This window comes from Diprion similis, chromosome 8 (genome assembly GCF_021155765.1).
Source record: "Diprion similis isolate iyDipSimi1 chromosome 8, iyDipSimi1.1, whole genome shotgun sequence".
In the NCBI taxonomy this organism is placed as follows: domain Eukaryota; kingdom Metazoa; phylum Arthropoda; class Insecta; order Hymenoptera; family Diprionidae; genus Diprion; species Diprion similis.
The window spans coordinates 23,001,119-23,025,236 of record NC_060112.1 but is presented as its reverse complement, the minus strand read 5'-3'; the positions used below and the strand labels follow the sequence as shown (position 1 = coordinate 23,025,236).

At 36.9% G+C, this 24,118-nt stretch overlaps 1 protein-coding gene across 3 annotated transcripts; it reads left to right on the top strand.

Moving 5' to 3' along the window:
• The first annotated feature begins 545 nt into the window (after window positions 1–545).
• On the top strand, window positions 546–23,430 carry LOC124408903 (elongation of very long chain fatty acids protein AAEL008004-like). Of its 3 annotated transcripts, XM_046886197.1 has the most exons (9): window positions 546–698; window positions 8,525–8,644; window positions 13,537–13,727; window positions 14,350–14,430; window positions 16,496–16,579; window positions 20,133–20,189; window positions 20,399–20,504; window positions 20,963–21,530; window positions 23,324–23,430. In XM_046886197.1, exons 2-8 carry the CDS (start codon window positions 8,587–8,589, stop codon window positions 21,487–21,489), a joined length of 1,104 nt encoding a protein of 367 aa, XP_046742153.1. In that variant the 5' UTR covers window positions 546–698; window positions 8,525–8,586; the 3' UTR covers window positions 21,490–21,530; window positions 23,324–23,430. The 3 variants fall into 3 exon arrangements, with proteins under 3 accessions (XP_046742153.1, XP_046742154.1, XP_046742155.1); XM_046886198.1 differs by lacking the exon at window positions 14,350–14,430; XM_046886199.1 differs by lacking the exon at window positions 16,496–16,579.
• The last annotated feature ends 688 nt before the right edge of the window (window positions 23,431–24,118 follow it).

Genomic DNA, 24,118 nt, shown 5'->3' with positions numbered 1-24,118 from the left:
TTTCTCACGACCATTATGATTGGTGACGTCACTGGTGCACACGCGATTTCAGCTAACGCGGAGGAAGAATTTGCGGGGGTTTCAACGGCGATTGCTTACGCTTGCGAAGAGCGAAATGAGCGAGGAACGCCAGCGGAAGGGCAGGTTGAACTGTGGCTCAGGTGTGCATGGCCAGAGGTAGAGGCAGAGGTAGAGGTAGTGGTGGCACCAATATGGCAGCGTACTTAAAAGCAATGCGCCAGCGAACTGTCCGACAGTCTTTGCAATACCTCGTTAAGGAACCAGACGAGAGAGCGTACGTCGGTGTCGCGGGTCTTCTTTTTATCACATAATTTTTCTACTATTGTTAACGTAGACAGATTTCCAATTTTTATATACTATATCGCTATTGAATATCGACCTGTGGCGGCATCAACAATTATTCGTACGGCCAATGGCATAATTGGACATTTCTTCGAGAAACAATTTACCAATTTTTTTAATCACATGGTACAGGCATAGTGGCCTGAGTCGATAACGTCCCCCGGATTTTTTCTTTAGACGATTTTGTCATATATATATATATTGTATAATTCTATCGTACTGTTGTTGCGCGTTTGCTGATCGGACTGAGCGGGAACAATCTTGTACAAAGTGCCTGTCGGAGAGTGTGTTGTGAAATTTATAACAACATCGGTGAAGCTGGTGTCGAATTTCCGGTGAGTAAAATATGCCAAATTTATTATTCTGTAATTTTAAGAACCTGCAAAAATACTTCGAGAATAGATTTTAATCTACAGTAGCTACTAAGATTCTTGCGATTAGTAGAACGGCGAAGTTATGAATGAGGTATTGTTACGGACAAGCGTTTAGAATTCAGATTGAGTTGTGAAGTGTTGCCTCGAGCTGCGATCCCAACTTCAACAAAGGACAGAGAAACTCATTGCTTCGATACTCTTTCAGTCATAATTTTTCAATTCATTTTCTAATTTCTGTGAGGATCAAGTCTAGGCTTTGATAAAAAGAAGACAGTGAAGCCCAAGAGTGAAGATACCGTCAATTCTAATGAAAAATCTGACATTACGCTTCAAGTGAGGTAATATCCTGAGGGTTCAAATATTGTACGGATTTTATACACCGTTTTTCACTCTCTCTCTCTCTCTCTCTCTCTCTTTATGGAACGTGGAAACGTGTCGATGAAATTGAAGACATTTGGCCGTCGTCGGTTCTGAGCCCCTTGACGTAGTTGTTTTCGTGTATAGTTATTCGAAATTAGTAATGTGTCGAAATTTGTGAAGCACGCACTCGGTTTCGTCCTCAGTATCCGCAGCCTAAGGGGCAACTCGCGGGACTTCCTCGTGGTTTTCATCGATTTTGAAATCGTCATTACGAAGGCCATGCTCTTAGCGGTGATTCAACTTGGAACAACAAAAAATCGCGCGTAATTATCGAGGCGGGACGGCAATCCAATGCGCGACTTTGGACACAAGCATCATCGTGAAGCCAAGATCAAGATCCAGTCGCGAAGGTGAACCACTATCCGAAGCAAACATCGCGTGCGGACTGATCCTGTTTTACAGACCAATAAATCGTTCTTACCGGTCTTCCGCACCGTCCAGCTGCCAATATATCCGTATTATGATGCCGATCGATGCTCTGGAATTTTAACACGAAGATCGCTGGATCAGAACGAACGAAAGATAACAGATTGCGGGTTCACCTGTACCTCAGCTCTTTCCTGATGGTACCGTTACCGCGTCACCTTATCCCAACCATGGAACATCCGGGAAAACGACTTTTAACTTCCTCCTTCGAGCATTCCTGCATCTGGTCCTGGTCCATCGTCTTCAGAAATGGACTTTGGTTTTGCGCATGGAGAATTGCTAGACGGAAGACAGAGGAAAGCGACGAAGACAAGGCAACCGCGTTACGTAAGGCGATGAGGCCTGTCTCTTTAATTCCCGTCACCAACGTCCTCGTGGTGCTGATACAGGGCTGGTAGTCTCTAGGCTGGCTTGTGTGGCTCGCTTCTTGCTTACTACTTACTTCGGCTGCAACTTCGTGCAGCAATGCAGCACTTTCCCTGTCCGTTGCACAGCACCGTGATACCCACTCGCATGACGTACCTTAGGTGTTTGGTACCTGTCGCGGAATAGATATGATCGCTGGTTATCTACCCACTGTCACCTGTCACAAAAATAGCAATTGTTACTGTCCTCGTTAAGAAATTCTGGTATAAGGCCTTTAGGTCGATTTATTTGTTGTTGAAAATTATCGCGATAGTTACAAGAAAATTTACCACGAGTTACCATAATCGAAACGGAGGTGGTAACTGGAAATTGGTTTTTTGGTTACAGCTATAAAACTCGATGTTCATTTTTTTTTATTCAGAACTGTACGTATTTTTCGATCATGCGGTAAAAGAGAAAAAAAGAAAAGAAAAGAAATGAAAATAGGGAAAACTGCAGTTATAAATTTTTCCTCGTTTTATAGCTGACGTGAAAAATGATATCGTATTGTTAGAAAAATGATAGATTGTTAGGCGAAAAGTTATGGCAAAGATAAACATAATTAATGAATGATCCAATGAATTTGCGTTTCTTGATGTTCCTACCTGAAACTTCGATCGATCTTGACCAAGTTTGACTGTTAAAGCTCTGATCATGCAAGCTCTCGAAGAATAAATAAAACTTGATAGTAGCTATCCAACAACAGGAAATTGTGAACTTCGGGTTAAATACTAGGTACGTTAATGTGTGCCCGTTTATAATAGACGTAGGAACGAATGACTGGAAACTTGATTTTTCGATGGGGCTTGACTGGTCTTGAAACTTGAGGTATGAAAATATAAGGTGTGCATTTTTTTTTTGGATTCTCTCTTTACTCTTGTATAATTATGCATGTGTAAACCTGATGGAGTACTGTTCAAATCGTTGATAATTTCGGCTTGTATACACACAGAAAAGGTAAATTCAATCCAAGATTAAATGTTTTTTTTTTTCTATTCTTTTTTCCTCGCGATCTTCCGACCAATTTGCAAATTCGAGGCTGTAGCCTTGCTGAGATAAAACGAGAGAAACGGGAATAATTCAGTCCAGTCTGTAGGCGGATACGTTATACATGTAGAAAATAAAAATTAGATAGATAATTTTGACAGGTTTGATACATCGGTTGAGAAGAATAAAAATTGATAGATTGAAATCTGCATGTTACTTGTTGTTTGAAATGTATTTTATTTCTTTCTAAGTTTATATCTTTCGAAAATACCATATCAAATTAATTAAAGTCCAGATTATTTTCCAGGAACAAGTAACAATGATGATAAATAGCAGCAGAATTCCTATACGCATGCCTGATTATGTTTCAATGAATTTCAGTAATTATACAGTCGAAATCGTTTACATGCGCATACCTCTACGAATGGCCATAAACGTTGATACGATCCGTTGAACCCGCCGCATATCGACCTTGCAGTTATTTATCCTTGAGTTTCTTTATGCCCGCGGTTTGGGTTTACAGACATATCAGATGACGCAGCATCTAGACTTATATCCGCGGTTTATTTAATCCGTATGGTGATAAAAATAACTTTTTCTGTCTCTCTTCGGTTTTAGTTTTCCACTCTTTTCTTCTTCTTCTTCTCTTCTTTATTGTCTGTCTTTGTATTTTTAATCACTTCATAGGAGGAAGTAGGTGTCGTATATATTACCTATAGTACAGTGTCAAAGTTCAATTAATTCTTTATTCATGATATAGGTATGTGCGACGACAGTTAAATGAACGGTATAAAAAATGCAGGCTTGCATTAACCTCATTAAGTGCGTACGCGAGTTGATCGACCGGTATGAACTGAAATGCGATAATCAATTTGTAATTTTCCGTAAATCACCTCGCGTATTATCACCTCCAAAAAGCCAGACTTTCGCAAATCTCCAGTCGATAAAAAATCACGTAACAATCGTATTAGCAAAACGCATATATATAGCTGCAAGGCATATTTATATATACCTACACCATAAAATACGCGTATTATCATATTCAAATTTCGAATATCCACCAACGTAGAAAGAAGAAAGTAAATTTCGATTAAAAATATATACCTACGTAGGTACAGCTCAATTACAAAAGCAACGAAACATTCTGCACATAAGTCAGCCGGAATACAGTCGTGTGTATTCGCAATGCGAAAAATTCGTCTCGACGATGTTATTCGTCCCCCCTTCCCCCTTCCCCCATCTGTCGGGGAGGAAGTTTCCTCGACATTCTGCACGATTAAAATGCCGGTAAACCACCTCGTTTTGCAAATCGCCGTCTCTTATGGCGTTTCAAGGTTCACCTCCGATGACGCGTATAATAATGTTGTAAGGACCCTCCGAGTACGAGTCTTGGTTGCAAATCGCTTGATTTTCCCTCAACGTGGACCTCGAGTCGCGATTGTATACTTAGGTACAAACGACGCATCGAAATTGTTGAGAATGTACTGCGCAGCGGGGTGAAATTTTTGCGGCAGTCCTCAGATTCAAAGTCTTCGTGTGATTTCAGATTCCAAGTTGTCCTTCAGTCGCGGAACCGAAACGCGACTGTTTTCAGATGCTGTAGGAGTATATTGTAAATTTGAAAAAAAATTTCCTTCTCATATGCTTTCGAAAGATCTTCGACTCGTTTGCGCTTGAACACCTCTGTTTGCGCTCATAATTGAACTTACGCGCGTTAATTTCCCAAATGCTATGAAATCGCTCGTTCTAGTGGCGCTGGTTTAGCAAGTACCTGTATACTCTATAACGACGACAGAAATTTATTGCGAAAGGCGCTCACCGAGCCAGCTTTCACTCTCTTTTCAACTCACGCTTCTCGAATCTTCGGAATCAAGAAGAAATTTGAATCGTTGCTATTATTTTTGTTATTCGTCAGCTTGGCCTGGAAATAGAAAAAAGACAAAAGTTCGGAATGAATTTGGATCTGATTCCAACTATTCTTTTCTTTTCATTGTTTGTTTGTTTCGCAAATTTCATTTGATAATAATGTTCCGTAAATAGCTATATTATATGCACGCTCTTTATATGGCATTGATTTGTTGTATAATTACCGCGTTTTAAAAATAAAATTGCGACAGCATTCCGAGTAATTGGTTCAAATGGCATCGCTTGCGTTATGTCACGGAATTCGTACATTTCTTGAACAATAATACTGTATTTTGTAACAATTTTAAATCCTTGTTCTTTTCGCGGGTCTTGTATTATATATTTATATTATACATGTATTGACGTGTCATGCAGTCTTCATATTGCGTAAATGTATTGTAGTGTATATATATGTATATATACAATATATGTATAAGTATAATATGAACCACAACAAAACCGACCCCATTTTCAGTATTGCTAATGTATACAGTTTTCGCAATTGATTCGAGTATTTGCTTGCTCACCACGTGTTTTGGACAAGTTGATCGTTGATGTCGGTATATATCGATAATAATATACACACAAATACGTTATATATATAATATATAAAGTAATAAATATATATGCATTTATAATTTTGCAATGGATTTGTAACGTTCTTCTGTAACGCAAACACTGCATTTCGCACACTCTGATTGTATTTCGGACAATGTAACATCACGTACATGTGTTATACCAATTTGCAAAATAATATTCACAATATCGTTGCATACTTCTCAAATGTTTCTAAACTGGTATCCTTCATTCCCGAGAACTCGTACAGTCTTTAACCTATATATGTGTTATACGTAGTGCAAGTCAAAATGGAAACAGAAAAAATTTTCAATTTATAATCGAGACTCGAAAATTTAAGACCAAAATCGTTTAACAACGCGTTAAATTGTAAGTATTATTAGGGTTTTAAAATCGATGCTCCGTGAAACGGAACGCCGTTGGTATCGCCTGGGATATAATCGAAGGCTGAATCGCTCCAGCGATTTGAAACGAGCATTGTTATACCGCTCGTCTGTATATATTGTCATTCTAAATTGTTTTTGGAATTTTGTCTCTTGCAGAAAACGCGAAGTACAAATTATTTTCCAGCGATTATACGCGAGATTTTCTCAAACATACGTGCGTGTGTATAGTTACGCGGTAGGATCGAATTGAAGAAGAAATTAGCAGCAGAATAGTACCGGCTGAAATGGCTTTTGGCCAACGTTGACTGCGGGAGTATGGAAATAACCACATTCTCGATTATTATACGTATTACCACGATGCTCGTATAGACAGTACAGCCGTCCATGCTTGAAAGAACATTGCGAAATCCATAAATTGGCATAGCATAAAACTGTAAAATATGCAACTTTGAAGGCCGTAGTCGGTGCAATTGGTTATCGTACTCAAGGCGAGGTCGATAACAAAAATGAAGAATATACGTGTACTGGTAAAGAATCTGAGAGAAGAAATGAAAAAAACTATAGCAAAAAGATTATTCAGATTATAAAAATATAAACTCAACTCTACAGTGAATTGAATAATTTTTTATTTTTCCAACTCTTCCAAAATACATATATATATATATATATATATATATATATATATATATATGTATATGCAGAAAAAGAAAATCTATCGGTTACAGAGCGGCGTCTGCACGTCGCGTAATTGCGTTCACCTGATGACAGACCGCCCTACGTTATTACGTATTCCAACGCAGACACGAGTAGGAACGTCGTCGTCGACCTCGTCGGGGATTTAATAGTTTTAATAGTTGCGCAAACGTTTCCGAAGGCGCGCGATGCGTGTTGAACGTTGCACGCGTGCACGCGTGATGACACCCATGTTTCAATTGTCCCGCAAGAACCGATTGGCCTTGAGCGAGGAGGAGAGACACTACCTGCAGGCCCGACGTGAGAAGCCACGTCGACGCACGTTGGAATTGTAAGTTTTTCAACACCCGTCCGTTGCCACATCGTGTCGAGGTGGCGCTGCGCTCCGGCGGCCTGTTTTGCTTCATTTCGGCTGTTTACTGGAGCAACGCAACGTTCCGAACGTGGTCGAGGACGCCGATCACCGACGGGGACCAATCGGCGTCGTTGCGCGTGCTTCTTCCTTTCAGAATGCGACCGGTGATCATCCGATCGATCGCTCGATCGCTCTTGCGTCGCGTGCCGCACGCGCGTTGTTGCAGCGTTAAGTAACTCGCCCTCGTTCACGTATCTTCGCATTTCGTTTCGGAAATCGACCGCAACTTCTCTTAGAATCTGCTGCGCGTTGCAACGCCACGCGCTTTTTCGAAAGACGGAGAGGCAATTGCCTGCGGTTTTTCGAATACGTTTTTGCATCCGATCTCAGCGATTATTCGATGACGGTATTTGGGACGGAAAACCGAGGGTAAACTTCCTTTGCGACAACTCTCCGCGGGCCTTAGTTTCCGAGTTATTCGATATCGATGTACCGGCCAATCGGAAGGACGGCGCGTCACGTGACTCAAAAGGGCCGCTCAGCCGCGCATGCGTTGTTGATCACCGCGCTTGCGTTATTCGGCAAACTTCAGGGTGTTGCGACGCGAGAATCGGCTTTTCGAGACATTCGATTGGAATTTTTCCGGGGTGTAAAAGTTTGCAACGCTGTAGGAACGAGTTGAGTTTCATGAAGATTCTTGACGCACATGTCTCAAAACTGTCAGATCATTATATCGATTGGTCAACTCTTCGATATTACCCGGGGTAAATATTTTTCACCGACGAAGTCCATACCGACGCATCGTTAAACGCAGTACCTGACTGTCTTATAATAACTATGTTATCGAATGATAGGATCGCGGATAACAAGCTATACATATATATACCTACTTGCGTATACACACTCTTATTACAAATGCGTTGAAAATTATTCAAATTTCTCTACATATTACAACACATATCCCTGCAAGCAGACTGAATCGATTGGTATTTTGTTTTTTCAGATTTGTCAATCAGCCGATTCTTCCGTTCATATTTTTAATATATATATATAATATTGTTATATGTATTAGATACACGAGTCTACCTGTCGTCCCAAATCCCGAGGTCGCGTATAAAACAGATCGGCTATAAGCATGTGATTGTGAGCCAACTGCCACATGGCATACAAGCCAGCTTAATTTTAATTTATTTACTCCACCCGCAGCCTGCCACAAGACGCATATTATCATAAACTGAAAAATTAAAAATTTCCTCGACTTTATCGTACACACCGAATTAATTTGACCCAGTTTTTGGATGACGTTTCTTTTTTACTACCAAAATACGAGGAAAGTTTCATTTATGTGTTATATATCTGTAATTGATACAAGTAAGCGGTGTAGAGAAAGAAGGCTAAAGAAGTATAAACATTTTTTCGACTCGCGTCTATGTGGACACATATGTAACGTGTAGATGTGTGTAAAGGCTAGCATATGCGTGTGTATATATTCTGCACATACGGTGAAACACGTTGTTAGCGAAGGTCGTACGCGTTTCGTTTACGCATTACGTATAAGGTATAACTGACAATCGACGTTGGTCCGATTCGTATCCCTAATAATCTTTTTTTTTACCTTATATTTTCTGTTACAGAAGGACGAACTTCGGGTTTTAACCGACCGCAACTAACGTCAGACACACCGACTTTAGCCAAGATGTCGGTCATCATGCAGTACGTCGATCAGTTTCACGAAATACTGGACAAGCATGCCGGTAAGTTTTTTTTCATTTCATAATAGAGGACACAGAGTTCCTCTATTGTTGATAACTCGTGCAGTGAAAAAATTGATGATAAAACGAGGAGGAAAATTAAGCGGAACGTTTTTCGTTTATGGATATTGCCAAATTACTTAATCGTTCCGCGATGTTGTAACTAACGACGTCCGTTTTTTATATTCTATTTTGATGTACGCGCCGCTGTTACTTTCGTTATAAAATACAGCGTGACGTCTACTGTTCGCTGCTGCAGTTATTGTTGACGGAAATTAAGTGAAATTGTTTGGGCAAATGCGCGCACGGTTCGTAAAGGTCAACTCGAAGGACAAAAAAGGATGTTTTCCTTTTTATTGCTTCTCGGTTTTTTTTAAACCGCAAATTCTTATACAACATATAAGTATATGGGTATAGTTACATTTTACATACATATTAATACGCAAAGAAACGTGCAAGGTATACCCTGATATTTTATTTTTATTTTTTTTTTAACTTTTTTTAAAACTTTTTCTTACCAAGATTCTCCTTCCGTTGCACACGCTAAATCTTCTCAATAACAATATTGCGATGCAGGTTTTTTTGCTACGATAAAAATACTGCACCGTGAATTAGTATGCACATTAAAATCTTCACCATCACGCTAGTTATACATTCAATTATCGACGATTTAATATTAACAAACAGATGTGAATAGAACGTCAATGTACATTTGTTATGAGTTTGAATAGACAAGGGTTAACAGGAAGTGTGTTTATCACAGTATTTTACAACTGGAAATGAATCGACAAGTTTGCGTATTACGTATATCCGGTTGGAAAATTCACAATCAACCTGTATTCGAAGCATGACGAAGCTGAAAATCGATTTTTCAAGTATTAGCATAAATTACTGCTGTAGCGATATGACAGAGCAATAATCTACATCCAGTGCATGGGGTCAATGAGTGTAAAATATGATAGACAACACTATGCCATACGAACAATCGAAACGACGTAAATCAATATGGTAAAAAGCGTTTAATTACCACCGTTGAGAATAAATTTCGTACACGTTCCGTCGTGCGGAGATCTCCGTTCTATTTGTATGTATGTACAAACAAGATCTATTGCTTCTGACCACGGAATATGAAAATCCAGTGAATATCCAATTTAAATTCTATCACAGGCGTTTAAAGCCTTCAATAAACATCCGTAATATGTTGTGTGACGTTAGAAGGTGCAAACGGAAACAGAAAGGAAAAATTATTGGTACGATTTGAACTTTAGACTGATGTTGTCGCGTCCACGTGACTATAAGAGTAAAAAACGTTAGAAAATACTTCATTATTATATATACGTATGCATAGTATAGATATATACACATATTATGACAGTTCTGTTCACTCGATTAATTTTTTACTCGAAACTACGTACGTACGTAATTATTTTTCTTACAATCACAGATCCGTTAGCCTTGCATTGATTCCATAGATCATTACGTGTGATATAACATGTCATGTGCATCACGGCATTTAAAATATTTTTTTCAAATAAATAAAAATGAAAAATCAGAAAAATATTGCAACGAAAATTCTCCCTTTTCGAAGGATCGCGCAACGTGTGTGAATCATCCTCTCCTCTGATTTACCTCATTATACCCATCCTGTAACCATCACATCACGCAGCTACGTTCCTCGAAGCCATCATCCAGCCAGCAGTCGCTTTTATACCCGGAAGTATCGCGCGCGCTGCTTCGATACTTCGCGGACGTGAACTGAGATTGAAATATATTAATTATTTATAAATTGCCGTTCATTGAAATCATTTGAATTTATAAAAATAATTCTCGCGATCTTCTTGTGTTTCCTCATGGTCTTTTTCCTGTATATAACCCACTCCGCGGTTGAACTTTCAATGTTAAAGCCTCAAAATATCCGCGCACTTTTAACCATCTTAATTAACAAACAAGAATTCGTTCCTTCTTTTTTTCATTTACATATATGTATAATGTATATATATTCATTTTATCTATAACACGCGAGGCAGAGAATTTATCCTTCCTGAATCGCTCGCTTTATAGCAATTATACAGGTAATAATAGTAACAATAATAATAATCATTATAATACAATTTATCACTGCAGGGAGAAAACTTCACTTCATTCTAATTCTCTCTCCTGTACATGTATGTATACAGTTTATTTTTTATCGAGCATATCGACGGTTAAATAATCATCATCATGTTTTTTTTTCATCCTGATGCAATGTAATCATATCGCTGACGCAACGCGCGATGTCGGTATACGATCGTACCTATATAGACGCACACTTTACAGACTTTATAACGAGGCCTTAAACTTGACCGTGAAAATCTGATTGAACCGACGTTCGGTATGTCAACTAACCGCATAATCAGACTCATAATAGGTATATAAATGGAGACAACAATGTATACATATATGTATACATGCACACTCATACATATGTTCCTATATATACATATATATATATATATATATGTATATATATACCGAAGAGTTCTCTTAACCGTACAAATATTGAAATATCATCTGGCGTAATTGTGTGAGTAAATTGACGTTGCAGATGTTTATTTATTGCTTTACATGCAGCCGTTTAATAGTGTTGAAAATTTTTCTCGAGTTACTTATAGACAAAATAGGAAATTAATGAACGTTCTGCAAAACCATCGAATATACTCACGCATTTTCAAGTATTTGCAAGTGTATGTGTACACTGTACGTTGAACATTTATTCCCACTTAAAACGTCTCTCAACGATATGACTGAAAACACTTAATCACGGTGACCACTAAGTAATTTAACTGAAATGTATTCTTCTAAAATGGCAAAAAAAAACGTGGCTCCTACGTATCTGTAATTAGCATATGAATTATTCCGTAAACTTGGATTGTGGATAATACGTTTGTCACTTACTTTAAATTTGTTGTACATACTTGGGTGTAAAAAAGTCACGTATATAGTGCGATTCTCGTCGAACGAAATGTTAATTAAATTCAAACCCGTACATTAACATTAGTGTAAATAAAATTTTTTTTATAATTCCACGGCTTCGCGTGTAAGAAGATAACTTTAACAAATAATATTTTTGTACCAAAATTTTACGCCAGTCGTTAATTATGCTAAGAATATTGTATTACCTACTTGAATGACTTTATTTTCATGTACAAACGCGTTTGTCAACTGTCACAATTTCATACCTCATTTCTAATATAATTATATTCTAATATAGTGGTAAATATATTATATATATAAAAAGTGAAGAATTCTTTTACGCCGATTTTTAATTTATACATATCCAAGCGAACTGAATACGGATGTAAATTTATAATCAGTATTTGAATCTTGACGTAGTTCTAACTGCCGGTTATCGGTTTTTTTTGTACATACTTACAAACGTCGTGAATTCCTATTTATAACCACAAGGTATCCGTGGCAAACGGCGTGTAAAAAAATTTGGTGAAAAATAAATCTTGAATCAAATCACCGCCAACTTGATCATTGCGTCTAATGTAATAATAAATCACGGCGATGGCAGTTAAACGTGGAAGGAATGTCGGTAAATTGAAATATATTGAATTGATGTATAATCGGTATCATATTTTTGACATACTTAATATATTTGAAGAGTTTACGAGATAATATAATAATAATATCCACCTTAAAACTTGCGGTAATGATTTTCTCGATTTTAACCAAATCAAACATGACGTGCTTGTTGCTTTTTAATTTGGTATTTTTCATTCCTTTTCTCCAGATTTCACCGTAATGTCATTCTTTCTACACTGTATTAACTAATCGTCGACTGTCATTTACAGCGTAGAATTCAATCGCACGCGCGTTCGTGATGGAGACTTGAATGAACGCACAAGCAGCAGAAAAGGTTGCGCGTTTTTATGTGTCTGCGCGAAGTTCACTTCACGTCAACATTCCACGGCAAACATTTTCTACTCGCAATTATAAATTTGTGTAAAAAAGGAAATTGAGCGTTTTGAAGAAAAAAAAAATATTTTCAGAGATTACGTGTTTCTTACATCGAATTGGAGAAAATCCAAAAACTTATACACTTCTTTTAAGTTAAAACCTTACTCGATTTTTCTCCAAGTTATTTATCATGAAATATTTACCACGCTTGAAAATGTTACTCGCGATAAGTGCAGTCGTTGTCAATATTCGTTAAAATGGTTAGGGTATCGCTAAATTTAATATGTACAAATATACGGAATGAGTAGCTAACATTTGAATGATCTATCGCGCATACGCTAAAATTTTAGAGCAACAGCGGATATCATAAGTTCAGATGATGGGTTGCCGCGATCTATCTAACCTTAAAAATTTTGAGTTCAGGTTGCATACTGCATCGCACCGACTAGACTTGTCATCTGAACTTATGACGGGTGGTCGACCTGACAAAACAACTGCTATTGCTCTAAAATTCTAGCGCATGTGCGTTAGACCATATTACATGTGACATGCACATACACAATTGGTTCATTGCATAAGTCTGTTATTTAAATGTTTCGACATTCATTCGGTGTCGCGGTATCACGGTTTGTGGAATATTAAACATCGCTTATGACCATAGAGAGTAGAAAGTTTCAGGATCGATGAGCTCACGCGAGTCTTTTGTTCTTCTGTATTTCCGTTTGTTCATATTTGCGGCGAAAATCGTGATTAGATACTGACGACCGTCGATTGGTCGGTGCCGCGTGACGTCATGGCTACGCGAGAGTTCCGCCACCTTTGCAATCCATGTCGAAAGAGCATATTTACGAACCTGTTGCAGTGCAATAAATTTGACAAATTTGATTGAATAAATTTCTTGCCATAAATTCGACGAATTGCAGAATTAACAAATAAATCATTTTTACCCGCAGATTCGAGGACGACGAATTGGTTCCTGATGAGTTCCCCATTCCCAACGCTATTCATATGTCTAGGCTATGTCTACCTGGTCAAGGTTCTGGGACCAAAATTTATGGAAAATCGTAAACCATATCAACTAAAAGAAGTACTTATAGTCTACAATTTAATCCAAGTACTATTCTCAACGTGGCTGTTTTACGAGGTAAGTCACCTGAGTCTATTTTGTACATGTGTGATGTATTATCACAACTTTTGTCTATATATAAGCAATGTTATTCTTTAATATTTTATATTACAAAGCGTATTATATGTACTTTTCGTCACAGCATATGATCAGCGGATTGATTTTCTCAGTCATGCGGTTCTTCCTTCTCTTGACTGCGGAAGGATACAATATGAATTTTAAAAAATTCAATAATAATTTGTTCTACAAAAGCTGACGTATCGACTCACCTATGCAATAAGAATAATCAATATTAACTTGGAAAAAACGAAGTATTACAACTTTGATGAAACTCATTTAAGCGCGGTAAAAAGTGTGAAAATGATTACTTATGCACTCTGTCGATAAGTCAGTTTTTGGCGAATCAAAACCTTGATTTATAACATAATCTATGCTTATTTGCATGCATGTTCACCTGTGTACATATATATATGTACCATATTCAATATATGTAGTGATCTAATTGTAAGACTATTTAACGGACCGATGCACTGGACAACCGTTATGTGAACCTTGTGACTCCGCAGCATACATTTGTTGTGTCGTTTGAAAAATAATCTGAGAACGAATAAAATAAAATATTTCTCTGGCAATAACGCAGTGCCTGATGGGCGGATGGTGGGGACAGTATAGCTTCCGTTGTCAGCCAGTCGACTATACGGAAAGTTCAACTGCCATAAGGGTAAGCAGCACACGTAACGATCTCCTCAGCGACATCCATACCACAGAGGACTGATAAAAAAAAATATTTTAACAAACATTAGAACTCAACGTCCGGCTCCCGAGGTGCAAAATGTATCACGTGACGATACGAAAATTTGTACACTTTCTTGTACATGAACGTAGCGAGTTACTTGTGGAAATATGTTACACGGGTATCTTTCGACATAGTCACGCTATATACGCCTGCGTTACTGTTATTCGAGATACATCTTATCGAAATCCGCCTGCATCTCGGCAACTGATCGTACATTTTATCGATCGACATTTGTTTCATTGTTTACGCTCGACCGGTACTCTCTAATTCTCTCCAATCACGGATCACGAGACAAATGCCGATCAGTAAAATGTAATCGCAGTTGCCGAAATGCAGGAGGATTTCAGAAAAATATGTATCCTGAATTGCATAAATGCAGGCGAATTGACACACCCTGCGTCATATTGCCCATGGAACATATACACGAAATAATTCGTTATGGGTATAAATATTACGTCTTGCACCGAAAAATCCAAATCCGTGTTCAACGATCGTACGCGCCGCGTCTACGCCAGGCGTCTAATTTTGGCTATTTCTATGTATTTAATATGTAGATATTTTTCTTAATTCTATTGCTTTTCTCACCGATCATTCACCATGTATTATAAATACCGTGCGGATGTAATTTGTTGATGGGTGGCTAAGGCTCCGTAGGATTTCTGCAGTATACCTACCCTACACCTGTAATTACAGTACCGCAAAAATAATTTTACCCTTGTATACATTATATTCTCATTCATTAATCTGCGGGATTTTTGTTCCTTCTATTTCATATTCCAGATTTGACTCTGTTTCTGTATATTTATTCATACCTATTTTTTTTTTTTACTTATTATACACATTTTTATGTTCACCCATTTATCTACCGTCCAAGGTATAATTTATTTATCTTCACTAACAGAGTATAATCGAATAACATTTTCAGCATCTTATCCTGTCAAGCTGCAGCAGATTGTGTACTACCATAGGTATACATACCTATGTCTACTGTATACGATATATGTATATTATTTTTCTTGGTGCATATAATAATGTATAACAATATTTATCTTCTTTTATTTTCTTGTAATATTTAGTGTAGCAGTAATCCTATATGCTATTCTGATCTTAAATGAACAATCAAACTTATGTTTTCTCAATATTTATAATCATGCTCTAAAGTCAATTATAATCGCGTAATAAGTACGGTGTTGAACGAAACCGCATGGTTGGAATTTTGCATACTAGTAGCAGGACCGATTTTTCACCTCCTGTCTACTCACTACGCGAATATATAATTAACGAACACAATTACGCACGACTTTCGCATTGTTGATCATTATACTCTCAAACCCGTGATCGTAAATTATGACTAGTCAAGGTCTCCGGTGCTAGTTGATCTTGCAGTGATTTCAGCACGCGAGCAGCGCCAACTTATTCCAATGTATCATCGAGCGAAATAACCGCGAATCGTATAAATTCCAACCGTATGTCAAGCGTTAGGAAGAAAAAATCAATAGCAGTATCAACTTATCTACATATTGAGAAATGACTGCCGCGTTTGATTGTTCGTTAAATGTCCCTATATTCTGCTCCATAGAAATTATACCTGTGTTAAATCTGTAGAAAACCACAATATGTAAACCTCAATATTTACAACATATTATATTTATATCTATATTGTAACAGTAGTACCGTAGTTTCTTTGTAATGAGCTCTATACTAGATACTCACATCTATTATCTAGTTATTTCGTGCTTATACATGCCCGCTCGCTCTTCCAAGTAATTCAGACTCCATTCGTCTCTCTCTGTAACTTTACATTTTCGTATATACGACGGATTCGAAGGGAGATGAAAGCTGGGTGACGAGAGGGGTGTAAAAAAGCGCAAAGTAGCGATCTTTACGGTAACTAATCAATCAACACTTGGAAAATAAGCTTCCTATGATGGGTGCTGGCTTTGGTAGACTTCTATAAAAGATGGCGGCCCCTGGGCTGTTATGCTTGCAGATAGGCGATTCCGGATGGTTCACAGGGGACTATTCGCTAAGGTGTCAGCCTGTAGACTACAGTGATCGGCCCCAAGTAATGAGGGTGCGTTTTGGTTAACCAAAATACCTATAACACTTATACAGTATTTACCTTACACCCAATTATAACAACTTACTCTGCACTCACTCACTCACTGATCTCTACATTTCGATTTACCTTGAAACTACCGCACCGTATCAACACATTCACCCTGTGCGGGTATTATTTACAAGCACGCAAGTAGATTTCTGGAAATACCGTCGGCGCAGCTATTTCATTTCGGATTGAATATAGCCTCTATTAATCATATTCTTCGAATATTTGTTCACCTCGTTAAGGTGCCGCTGAAGTGACTTGAAAATATCAAATCGTGACGTCATAAATACGTGCAGCGCCTCTGAACGTTGAACGGTGAACTAAGGCCGCTGATTTCATTGGCTTGTTCTGTTAGATCCAACCAATGATGTCAGTTACAGATCGGAACATACTTCTTGTGGACCATAAACGGGCTGCTGTCACATGAAAAACGCGTATACGAATCGAGCCATGTTTACAAAAAAATAACTGATAGTATAAGTTTTCCCGGATAACGTGTGTGCTTTTGTACGTGTGAATCTCCCTGGCGAGGGTGAAAGAAATTGTGGAACAGTGCAATCAGTGAATATTCAACATGCGGTAGCTCCGATCGGCCATGTTTGTTGTCGCGTGATTTTATTCACTTCATCATTCTTTATTATAAACATTATCAGCGATTTGCCTGAGCAGTGACTGAGATTCACACGTACACTATTATTCAAGCTACGATTTAAAATATTTCCGAGTAAGATTCATACTCTCGTTATCGCAGGATTCGTATAGGCGTTTTCACCCAATTTCCCCGCTTCTGACGTCACGAAATATATATATGACATGCCAGGTCAGCGGGGCCTTAACGTGTATCGCTTAACACCTTAGACAAACTTACTAGACTAGTTTCGGTTCGATATTGAAATTATTTCTGTTCCAGGAGTTTCTTTAATATCCAACGAAATTTTATACGCGCAGAATCACGAAAATAACTTTTCTGAAATATCAAATATTACGAAACTGCTACAACTTCATAATTTGCGTTAAGTTTGCTCGTTTTCTCTATAAATATAATCACGGTTCAGTCGATAATTGGGAACTGAAATAACGGACAGTGTCATCTGTTGGTAAAAAAGTAATCCTAGGTACCTCAGAATCGTGGTATTTAATTATGAAACTCGTTTATAATCGTATATTTCACCGGGTATCAATTCATTCTCAAAAAATATCAGCGTAAGACTCTACATGAGGTTTCCCGTGTCTTTGTATTCGTGCTATTGATACGCAAAACCGCCAGGTGGTTACTCCATATTACGTACGTTTTTACCGCCATATTGCTCGGTTACGCCTCATGTCTTCGCGTATAACGTGAGAGAATTTCATCGGTCACATCTGTAATTGATTTGAATTTTCTAACGCAGTATATACGAGTGTAAATGCTCAGATTACTTGCATTACTCCATGACCAATCCCACGCGGCGTGATTCTTATAGTTATTTCTACTTTCTTTTTTGCTTTTAGTTCTCTCTTATGATGCAGCGTACTTGCACTTACGTATTACCGCACGTATTACTTACGTATATTACAGCGCAATGGATGACGGCCGTGCATCTTTTGCGGACTTCGTAACACTAATTCACATTTCATATCACATTATACTTGTTATGTAGTAATTGTGTATTACAGTAGTAAATCGTATACGTAGTATAATGCGATACAGTAGAGTGTTTATAACTTGGAAACTTGCACAAACTCTCGGCAAGCTCTATTATTAACCACTATAATTGAATTCTCACAATCAGTCAAGTGTAACACACGCAACACACTACGTAGTTCACTCTGATATCATAACTCTATTTCACAGCCATCTTTGAACTATACATATCCATTCTAGTAACGTAGATTCAAACATGCTATAATCGCTCACCCCTTCCACCTCATATACACCAAATATTACTCAATGATTTCATCGCAAAAACTTATCATTTATACGTACGATCGGTTCGTTGCTATATTACGATACGGCAATATTACATACAATTTATACAATATACTTATACGTTATCCGCACACTAAGTAACAAACGTCGGTACGAACAATAATAATAATAATAATTGTGGTTGTCGATTAATACACCATGAAAGTTTGTTCGACATTTGAATTTTAAGGTATCGCAGGTTTATCAAATTTTTTTAATTTATTCGTAAAAAAATAATCAGATTTAAAAAGTAATAAAAAATTAGATTGCGATAATAATAATCGCATTGCTGCATGGGGCATGGTTTTGTCTATTTTATTTATCTTGTTGTGTTTTCATTTATTTTATTTCACGAACAAAGTCGCATGTCTTTCAATTTTGACTTTGTTTTTTTTTTTTTTTTTGTTTTTTTATCCAATACAATATTATATGTTTAATCTTCGGCTTGTTTTACGGGGGTTTCATGATTTAATTATGTATATTTATACATTCAAACTCGTTTTGGCTCCCCTTCTGACGCAGCAAAAATTTTTAGAAAAAGAAGAAGAAGAACGATACAGTGTGTAAAAAAAAACTAAAAGAAAAAAGAAATAAAAAAAACTAATTCAAATGTTTGTAGGTTAACGAGGCGAACGGCTGTAAAATCTTCTGATTAATAACTGCTTTATATTATTCGCTACAACGATTCTCTGAGTCTTAATTTTTTTATTATCAATTAATGTTAGCACAATCGGCACTGTCATGCTGGCTCTCAGTCACTGATATTTTTTTCTCTTATTTCCTGCTGTAAATTTTACTTTGAAGTCACATCAGCATCTGCGGTATATAACGACTATATTCAAATATTCCCGTTACAGTCGGTTAAAATATATAAAGGCCGCGAAAAATAAACTATCACTCATTCCATATTCATACTTGACACGAATACGAAATGAAATATCTACAGATACTCAATTATTTTGAAGAATATATTCGTTTTTCTTCCTCTTCTTCTTCCCGATATTATTATTATTATTATTATTATTATTATTATTATTATTATTACTGTTATTATTATTCTCTCTACCAAACTTTGACCGCGAAATTATTCGGTATTCGACTTGGAACTGCAGAAAAAAAGACTACAAGTAAAACGAAAAATGGAGAACAAACACTCATGAGTCAATCATTATGAAGGTGTACAAAAAATTGCGCAAAAAAAGAATAATTCTGTCGAAACCGTTACCGAAGAATTTTGTTCGTATCGTCGCAAACAGAATTAGACAGTCCTTACCCCAGACACTTACCCCAAAATATACACACAACTTATTTACCATAATTACAATAATTATAATTTATCATAGATTAAAATTCAAAAGAAAATGGTTTCTTTGATTTTCTTGTATTCAAAATTCTAGTGAGAAATTTTAAGAATTATAACTTTGAACTTCAGTTTTTAATTCATAAATTTGTTGGATCGAGTTCTTTGAAAAAAAAAATCTTCACATACATCGTGTATGTGTATAGCTTAGATAGGAAGTGGAAGGTAATAAATATCAATTGACTAATCATTTCTTGTCATCTCACAAACAGATGGTCTACGCCAGCTGGTGGTACTATTTCTCCAAATTTACGGAATTCATGGATACGGTACGTAAAAGCAAAAATATCAACAAACACAGAGAAATAAAAAAAAAATACCTGTGAGAAAAGGAATTATTGAGATGAATATTTCTCGGTTAAAATTCACCCGATGTGCAAGCAACACGCTGTAGTTACCAATCAGTTCAGCTCTAATGAAACAGGCTGCAGTTTCATTGCGTCTAACGATCTGACCGGTTATTCACTTTCGCTTTCAGATCTTCTTCGTTCTCAGGAAAAAGACCGACCACGTATCAACTCTCCACGTTATCCACCACGGATGCATGCCAATGTCCGTATGGTTTGGCGTTAAATTCACTCCAGGTAATTATAATGATGATGTGCTGAAAATTACGCGTGTAAAATGAAACTACCACATTTGTGGAAACAGTTCTTAATCATTGCTCAAAGCATATGCACATATATACAGTAGATTCTCCGTAACTTCCGGAACGGGACTTATTTAGGTATTACAAGAATCGGAAATTTAATAAGCACCGCTTATCGTTTTTTTTTTTTTTTCTTTTTTTTCTTTGTATCCATTAATCGACGATTTCGGTTAATCGTTTTTGCAATTAATCAGTTAATCGACGGTTTCGATTAATCGAAGTCACCTTATAATGATTCCGCTGAATCGAAATCGTCGATTAATCGATTAATCGGTTATTTGAAAAAAAGATTACTCGATTAATCGCACAGCACGAGTCTATGATCATCGCTCTGATAAAATCCGATTCATCTTCGAAAAATGGGAATCTTCATGTTTTAATAAATGTTCTCAGGTGGCCACTCGACATTCTTTGGCCTGCTGAACACGTTCGTCCACATAGTGATGTACACGTACTACCTGTTGGCCGCCCTGGGACCGCGAGTGCAGCCTTACCTCTGGTGGAAGAAGTACCTGACCGCGTTCCAGATGCTGCAGTTCGTTGCCATAATGATCCACGCGTTCCAGCTCCTCTTTATCGACTGCAACTACCCTCGGGCCTTCGTATGGTGGATCGGAATGCACGCAGTGATGTTCTTCTTCCTGTTCAACGAATTCTACCAGCAGCAATACGCCCAGAAGAAGATACGGGCCGACAAGAAGCTGGCCGAGGCGGCGGCGGCGGCGTCTGCAAAGGCGAAATTGCAAAACGGCAACGCGAATCTCCAGGCGAACGGCAAGAACGAATCGACGACGTTAACGTCGAACGGCAATGCGACGGCTGTCCGCAGAAGGGACGCGTCCGATTACTACGTCACGGGCGAAAGTTTGACCGCCTCCGAATTAGGACTAAGGAAATCGTATAACGCCGTCGCCGAGTGACACCTTCGCCGACGCCGACGACATGTATTTATTCTTATTATACACACACAACACAAAATTTCGATGCGCAAGGTTATCACATACATCAGAGCCATAATATACTTAAGTATATATCACCCGGCGTTGTTCTCAACATAAACGAATAATGATGAATGGAAAGAAAAGAAAACCAAACTACCATACTTCACCTATAATAATTTCAACAAGAGAGAGGAAAGGGACAAATAAAAATAATCATAATTTCGAGTAGTGTGATCGATCGTGAAAATATGATCGTACGTTGTATTATCTGTATATAAATACATATACATACGTATATACACTTGTGCATGTGTATGTATGCAAATCTGCGATTGTATTCAAACGGACCTGTGATAGAGAGGAATTGATAAAATCGAAAAAAAAAAAAAAACACGAATTTACTATTTCTTACGTCAGCTCAATCTACCCGCGTTATATACGTATCACAAACACATAACACCAATGGCACAAATCACATTTTCGTTTGACCACGAAGTTTCTTTAGACAAGCACGTGATCGGCGCAAAATTATAGTCTTGATTCGTTCTCTCATGAAGAAAGATCTTATACCTACAATAATATCAGTCTTCCTTGCCAATGAAGTGTTACTCCGAGATCGAAAATAATCCTTCCGTTATACGAAAGAAGAACGTATCTTTTAACTTTCTACGTATTGAAAAGTACAAAATGATCGTACCCAATGAACATTTACAGTAACAAGCCAATATTGATAAAAAAATTTAGCACACAGGTCAAGAACGCAAGCTGCAGAAGAGAAATAAAGTTGAATTTACATGCTGACGAGTGTTGGAAGAAGAAAAAAAAATTAATAACGGAATTCGATCGTTCGATGACAATGCGAGTTAAATTTTTGCGGGTCAAATCCCAGATAAATTATATATAAATAGTTATCCCCTCGTACACGCATGAAACACTAAAGCAATAGCTTACAGTCTTCCTTAATTTCTCAATCGCTTATTACAAATTTATACACACTGATGAAATTCAGATATAATATGATGGATAAAGATGACTACACCCAACAGTGGTCTTCACCGATGCTCAAAGCTATGATACGAAACATTTTTAATTCATTTTTTATACATGTAATGTATTTTTTCTTTTTTCAAAGACGAATTCATGTGTATGTATTAAGTATGTCGTTGTCACTTTTTGTTGTTCTGCGATTAAGCCACGATGATACCGAATAAAGGTAATAACGATTAACAAAGTCCACAAAGCAAAAGATTCAAAATGAAAATAAAAGAAAAGGGAAAAAAACTACTGTACATAATATTATAGTATAAGAATACTGTAATGCGTATAATATATATTGAAACATTTTTTTAACCTTGTAACGCCATAATGCAGTAACGAGTACAACGGCAAATTGTTGCAAATATAAATTCAAACTATTAGATATATAGATATATATAAGAGATTATGTATAATAAAATATTTAATGAAACGGAGAAGAAGAAAAATAGCGAAACGGAAGAACATACGACAATTTTCTTTTGCCCTCTGTACTATAGTTAGTTGATGAAAAGTGACGAATTAGAAGGAAAATTAGAAAACAAAACAAAGAACCGTTTCTCACCGTATACATATTTTATACATATTTTATTATTAATTAAAAATAATAATATGTTTATATGATATATAATATGTATATTAAATTATAACGTAAAATGATGCTATACGAACCGCGTCTCTAGGCCTTCTTTTTTTTCTATTCCGAATTTGTACATCTACGACATTGTGTAGAATTAATTTATGTATGAGCATATGTGTATATTTACTTAATATTTACTATTATTATTAATGATTATTGTTATTGTTATTGTTAGAAAAAGCTGCTATCTGTACATAACGGTAATTGTAATAATAATTAATGTAGAAATAGCGCTCAATATGGAAGAAAAATTAATATAGGCATAGATGGGAATTGTTGGAAAGGATCTTCTCGACCAACGGTATACTATATAATAACAAATTAGCCTGAAAATCGAATAACGTAAAAACGGCTGTGTATATGTATGTTGGTTTTGTCAACGGCCAAGTAGGATTACATTATATTATACTATATTGAGGATTGTTATACTTTCGATTATTAGCTCGGTGTGTATGAAATTCGATATACGGATTCATTATTCTATACTTATTAAAATAACGATGTGAGATGAAAATAATTTTATACGCGGTACGAATCCGTCGATATCACAACACCGATATAAAATTCGTCAATTCATATTACACGATGCAGATAATATCGCAAGCGATAATTCAAATAACAAAATCAATGTATGAATTGACGATGACGATGATAACGATGAGGACTGTGAAAACGTACATTTATATCGGTCAATATTTTTTAGACAACTGTATATTGTAAACTGCGAATCGGGTAACGAGTACCGAATTTTATTGTAGATAGATACCTAGTATATACTATACATACACACGTACGATTAATCTAGTATATTATTATTATACATATAAATGCATCCGCATAGAATGAAACAAATAAAAAACAAATGGAACAGTAGAGTAACGTGTCTGTCCGATCTTTTAAATGTGGCAGACTTGTGGTTGTTTCGTTTTTCAA

Bases quoted from the DNA above. Each gene is read 5' to 3' on its own strand.
- LOC124408903 (XM_046886197.1), top strand. From the start codon at position 8,587: ATGTCGGTCATCATGCAGTACGTCGATCAGTTTCACGAAATACTGGAC. The intron at 13,728-14,349 runs GTAAGTCACCTG...GCAATAACGCAG, and splicing joins CAACGTGGCTGTTTTACGAG to TGCCTGATGGGCGGATGGTG. The intron at 20,190-20,398 runs GTACGTAAAAGC...TTTCGCTTTCAG, and splicing joins TTACGGAATTCATGGATACG to ATCTTCTTCGTTCTCAGGAA.